At 50.2% G+C, this 5,945-nt stretch overlaps 1 protein-coding gene across 1 annotated transcript; it reads left to right on the plus strand.

Annotated features, from left to right (window-relative positions):
* The first annotated feature begins 3,790 nt into the window (after nucleotides 1–3,790).
* On the plus strand, nucleotides 3,791–4,762 carry LOC139051785 (uncharacterized). The gene has a single exon (XM_070528777.1). The coding sequence runs from the start codon at nucleotides 3,791–3,793 to the stop codon at nucleotides 4,760–4,762; it is 972 nt and encodes a 323-aa protein (XP_070384878.1).
* Nucleotides 4,763–5,945: the final 1,183 nt, after the last annotated feature.

Raw genomic sequence — 5,945 nt, forward strand, 5'->3', positions numbered from 1 at the left:
AACAGATTATCAACATGTATTTCGAAAAGGATTTTCGCCTACAACACCATTGGTTACTAAAGTTCACACCTACGCAGCTGGTCTAGATACTAACAGTCAAATTGATGTAATATTTGTACACTACAGAAAAACATTCCATACAGTTAACCGCGATAAACTAATTGCAAAACTTCGGTTGATTGGCATGCACCAGAATAATTTTTTTTTCTGCATTTCAGCCTATTTAAACAATCGCAACAATAGGTTCAGGTGGAAAAACAACACTCTGGCTGCCTACCGGTAAAGTCTGGCGTCGCGCGAGGTGCTTGGCTCCCTACTTTTTCTTTTTTGCTATATATTGTCACGTGGTAGTGACGGTCGAGGACACAGCAACAAAACTGTCAATGGCGAAACTAACATTATTGCGGGAACCTGGGCCCACAATAACAGGCTACACTCAAAGCTCAACGAAAGCGGCGAACACAGTCGGCGATCGCCGAAAATTTGATTAGCGGGTCAAGCGCATCGGCTTTTATACATCAGTCGTCGAATGTTCCAGAGTAATCGATGGGACCCGCGTGTCTTCCACAATGTTCCACACTGAAACAAGGTTACACAAAGTTCCGTGACAGACAGCGGATGGAAGCATCGATGACATTCCAGAAACTTCCGATACATGAAGGCGCGTCCTGCGCTGGGCGATAACATTTGTTAGGTGGTGACAAGCAGTCACACGGAAAAGATAAAGAAGTACACGTGCCAATACCTCCCTCTTAAAAAGCATCGCCATGATGCTGCTGAGAAACAAAATTAATATACAAAAACACCTGTAGAAAAGAAACAACAAAATAACGAAGTTGGTCAGCGTGCGTAAAGGGCTTAAGACGCACCACGTGGACCACTTCAGATCGTGCGCGGCGCCGCTGTGAATGCGTAATGCCGTCTGGCAGGACCTTACACTCTAGTTCGCCAATACGTCGGATGATCTTGTAGTGTCCGAAATAGCGTCGCAATAGTCTCTCACTGAGTCCTCGTCGACGTATCGGGGTCCACACCCAAACACGGTCGCCGGGCTGTTACTCAACGTAGTGTCGTCAGTGGTTGTAGTGTCGGCTGTCGGTACGCTGCTGGTTCTTTATCCGTAGGCTGGAGATAGGCAGCGACGTCAAGATTCTCTTCGTCGGTGACGTGCGGCAGCATGGCGTCGAGAGTCGTCGTCGGCTGTAAAGGCTCATAATTTGTCTACTCTCCGATTTCAAGCTAACCAGCATCACGCTCTGTTGCACGCGATGCAGTGCTACTATTGTTCCAAAAGAACAACCGTGTTCACGAATGTCTCGGTCACCAGAAGGCGGCAGGCTTGCAGATTTGCACACCTACTTTTGGAAATCCGACCTCTGAAATGCTTTCTTGTAATATGAATCTCTCTCCATCGCTTTCTTAAAGCGTGCTAAGCGGCCTTGGTTTGCACTAATAGCGGATGCTCAATTCTTCTTCGCCTAATGCAAGCTACCACTTTTCTGACACAGATGTTCTTGTCCATTAGACGAACGAATTTCTATTGATATACGCGTGACTGAAATACACACATTTTTCCGATGTAAACTTAAGGCTAAAGATGTGTAGGTGTGCTTGAGGGTGCGTGCGTAACGTCAAAGTTTTCCCCTGTTGGTCTCTCACAATTAGTCTGCCAAAATGGATAACGAGTGAAGGATGCCGGTAGTAGGTCAACCATATGTTGGCGGACAAATTCGATCAGCGCTTTTATAGTTCGATAGCGAATCGCCACATCAGAAGTTATTGCCAGGGGATCGCCCATGGATGACTGCGTTATCGAGAGAGCCTTGCCTATAGTCACAGGAACAATGAAGAGCTGCCCTTCGTAGAGGACCCTGACTCGAGCAGCGCCTCCTTGAGTGACCGCAATCACGTGAGCAAGCTGTTTGCACGCTAAAACACAGCCTTTCTCTCCCGCGAGCATGTCGAGCGAGTTTTCAGTGTCGTTGCAGGTGTCTTCTCAAATAAACGATGGAAAGTCACCGAATAAATTTTTCAAAATAAATTATTAGGGACGATTTAATGTGTTAAATGCTGCAGTAAATAAATTATACCATTGCACGTGCCAAAACCACTTTCTGATTATCGAGCACGCCCTAGTGGAGGAGCCCGGAAATTTCGATCACCTGGGATTCTTCAACGTGCACCTAAATCTAAGTACACGGGTGTTTTCGCATTTCGGCCCCATCGAAATGCGGCCGCCGTGGCCAGGATTCCATCCCGCGACATCCTGCTCAGCAGCGCAACACCCTAGCTACTGAGCAACCACGGCGGGTGGCGATGCTGTAGAATTGAGAATAAAGGAGTACTGTGAACAAGGTCAGTTCTATTTACTGTATTCGCACAATGTTAATAAAAGTCGGGCGAAAGTAACGTTAAAGGAATCGAGTACTTATTGGTGATGCTCAATAACTTTTGTGTAAAGAAATTGGTAATTGGAATAAATTATATTTTTGTAAGAAGTTGTAATTGTAACTGTTTACTTTTTTATGTAACGTGTTCAAGTCCTTTCACAATACATGGGAAAGAGTAATTTGGCCGGGACATAATCAATCCTTCGTTATAGAGGTCATTTCACTGTAGGGGGGTCCGTTGAAGAGGAGTTCGACTGTTTAATTATTTATGTTTGTGGTAAACATAAATTTGAAAAAACATAAAGAAAAACAAGGTCACGCGATAAGCGGGATCTCTAGGCGCTAAAGCAGTATTTTTCCATACTTAAAAAAAAAGTTTATATTCTTCGGGGCGTCGTTATGATTTGGCCTGTTTCCCTTTATGTATGTCACTTGTCCCAAGTAAATGTCATCAAGAACTAAAAAATTGTTGACTGCATTATGCGCTCTGTGATCAATGTATGTTGATTGGCGTTCATCACGCTAAAGTGAGGAGTATGTTTTCTTAGCTTTTTAGGAGTAAATATTTTATGAGTTGTAATCATTTAATGAAATTTAATGATCGAAGCGAGCGCATCGCGCACGTCATTATTATTTCAAGCGCGAGTGGCGGTTTGGGCTCTGTGTCGCAGTACAACGGCTCCTTTAGGCTACAGCAAATGCGTCTGCTCTCGGTCCGACAGGGTTTGTACACTTCCCGCGGCGAAGATTCAAAATGGGTTGGAGCGCATACGGCAGACATTGCCAGGTGCTGACTGGAAGCTTACCATTATCGCTAAAACAAAGGTGTGCAATCAGTGCATTCTACCAGTGTTAACATATGGGGCAGAGACTTGGAGATTGACAAAGAAGCTTGGGACCAAAACACGCAAAGAGCGATGAAACGAAGAATGCCAGGCATGACGTTAAGAGACAGAAAGAGAGCGATTTGGATCAAAAAGTAAACGGGTATAGCCGATACTCTAATTGACGTTAACAGAAAAAAATTCTCTGACGCCGTTAGATGACTCGCGCAAAATGACTTTCTGCGGCGTTGTATTACCTCGAACTGTTCCAATGTTTCCTGCCGCAGGTAGAAGCAGGGTTTTGCAATCGGTGTCCGCCGTCGCATTTGTAGAGGTCGCCACAGTTCAGCCCCATTTGTTAGGCTGCCACCAGAGTGTGGCGCCCCTGTGTGTGTGTCTCTATATATGTTCGGGCCCAATAAAGGAGGGGCATTCCCTTTTGGTCCAAGCAAGCCATAGCAAGCGGCTGTACGTGTCGGTCCGTCCCTGTGTGCGCGTGCCTCGCGCGGCACTAACCACGCGACATGGTGTCAGAAGTGGCCGGATAACGCCCTCACCTCATAGGAAGGCACCAAGATGTCCCTCGAGACCGGCGAGCCGCCGAAACTGTACGGCGTCAACTTCCAGCCGCCGGCACCGTTCGACTTCGCGAACCCGTCAACGTGGGCGACATGGCTCAGCCGCTACGAAGACTACGCAGTGGTCTCGGGACTGACGCAAGCGTCGGAAGACATGCAGGTACGCTCGCTACTGTGCTGCATGGGCCCGGAGGCCCGCCCGCTTCTCGAGACTTTCTCGCTCGACGCCCAGTCGCTCGCTTCATACCAAGCCGTTGCCACCCGCTTCACTGAGCAGTTCGTGCACCCGGCAAACGAGCTTTACGAATCGTCACGGTTCCACAGACGTGTTCAGCTGCCCAACGAAAGCGTCGACACGTACTACGCAGAACTGCGCAGGATGGTTAAGCGCTGTACCTTTCCGTCTGCTGCTGTCGAGGAAAGGCTCGTACGCGGCCGGTTCGTCGTCGGCCTCCGCGACTCGCATATCTCGGACCAGCTGTGCCGGAACGCGAAGTTGACGCTACAGGACGCCTGGACGCAAGCCCGTCAATCCGAAGACGCCAACAGACGTCGACGCACCGAGCACTCCCACGAGCTCAACCTCGGCGCCGCAAACGCTAACAAGTTCCCCTCTCATCGTCGCTCCGGCGCTAAGCCTCGTTCGCCGCAGCCGCAAGCAGAGCACTCATGCGAGCCGTCCAGATGTGAATTCTGCGGCCGCGCGCCTCATCGACGTTCAGACTGCCCGGCCCGTCACTCCACCTGCAACGTCTGCAAAAAGAAAGGCCACGTTGCTGAAGTATGCCGCTCGCGGAAGTTCAAGCAGTACAAGCTAAGCTCCGTTCACCTGAACGCCGTTGCGACGCCCGCCTCGGCAAAGTTCGTCGACGTCACCGTTGACGACTGCACAGCGCAGTTCAAGGTTGACTCCGGAGCCGAAGTATCTGCTGTCCCCAGCGACTTTCCTACCTTGCCTGCCAAAACTTGACCAAGTCGACACTCTGCTCACGGGCCCGGGAGGACAGCCACTGCGCGTGCTGGGCTCGTATGTGGCACGACTTCAGTGGCAAGGGAAAGCAAGGTGTCAGCGTCTCTACGTGATCCAGTCTCTCACTGTGCCTCTTCTGGGACTGCCAGCGCTCCAAGCCCTCCAAGTAGTTCGGTTTCTTGATCAACTCAAGACTTCAAAAGCGACGCTGCACGCCGAGCTCTTTAATGGATTGGGCACTCTCAAGGACGAGTACACCATCCGGTTGAAATCCGATGCCGCACCTTTCTCGCTAAGCGTACCTCGCAGGATCCCCATCCCGCTGCTTGAGATCGTCCGCCGCGAGCTGGACAAATTGGAAAGCGCAGGCGTGATCCGTAGGGTCTACAAGCCAACACCATGGTGCTCGGGTCTCGTCGTCGTCCGGAAAAAGGCGATGGTTCCTACCGCCTCTGCGTCGACTTGACACAACTCAACAAGGTCGTCCTTCGTGAAAGACATTCTGCCAACTGTCGAGCAAGTCCTTGGCCTCCTCGGCGACGCAACAGTTTTTTCGAAGCTGGACGCGACCGCAAGCTTCCACCAGGTGAAGTTCTCTGAAGACTCCCAATAGCTTACGACATTCATCACCCCATATGGCCGATACTGCTTCTGCCGGCTCCCCTTTGGCATCACCTCCGCACCAGAGTACTTCCAAAAGCAGATGGCAAGAATCCTGGAGGGCCAAGAAGGAGTCGCCAATATGATAGACGATATTTTGGTTTTTGGACGCACCCGCCAGGAACATGACGCCAGACTGAACCAGGCGCTAACTCACCTTGCAAAAGCAGGTATCACCTTTAACCAGGACATGTGTCGTTTTGGAGTACCCGAGGTCTCCTTCCTCCGAGTTGTCGTCTCAGCACAGGGCATCAGGCCAGATCCGGGCAAGGTCGAAGCACTCAAAGCCATGGAAGCTCCAACGGACATCGCTGGCGTTAGAAGACTGCTCGGAATGGTGATCCATCTTGCCGAGATTCTTGCCACACATCTCGGACGTCACAGCTCCCATCAGAGCGTTACTGAACAAGTCTGCGAGTTGGGTGTGGCAGAACGAGCAAAAGGCAGCATTCGAGAAAATCAAGGAACTCTTGACGTCAGACAGATACATGGCCAAGTACCACCCGTCGTACGCCACTACGGT

The sequence above is a fragment of the Dermacentor albipictus genome, unplaced genomic scaffold (genome assembly GCF_038994185.2).
Source record: "Dermacentor albipictus isolate Rhodes 1998 colony unplaced genomic scaffold, USDA_Dalb.pri_finalv2 scaffold_14, whole genome shotgun sequence".
Lineage (NCBI taxonomy): Eukaryota > Metazoa > Arthropoda > Arachnida > Ixodida > Ixodidae > Dermacentor > Dermacentor albipictus.

Excerpts from the sequence above, each read along its gene's own strand:
- LOC139051785 (XM_070528777.1), top strand. The coding sequence starts at position 3,791 with ATGTCCCTCGAGACCGGCGAGCCGCCGAAACTGTACGGCGTCAACTTC.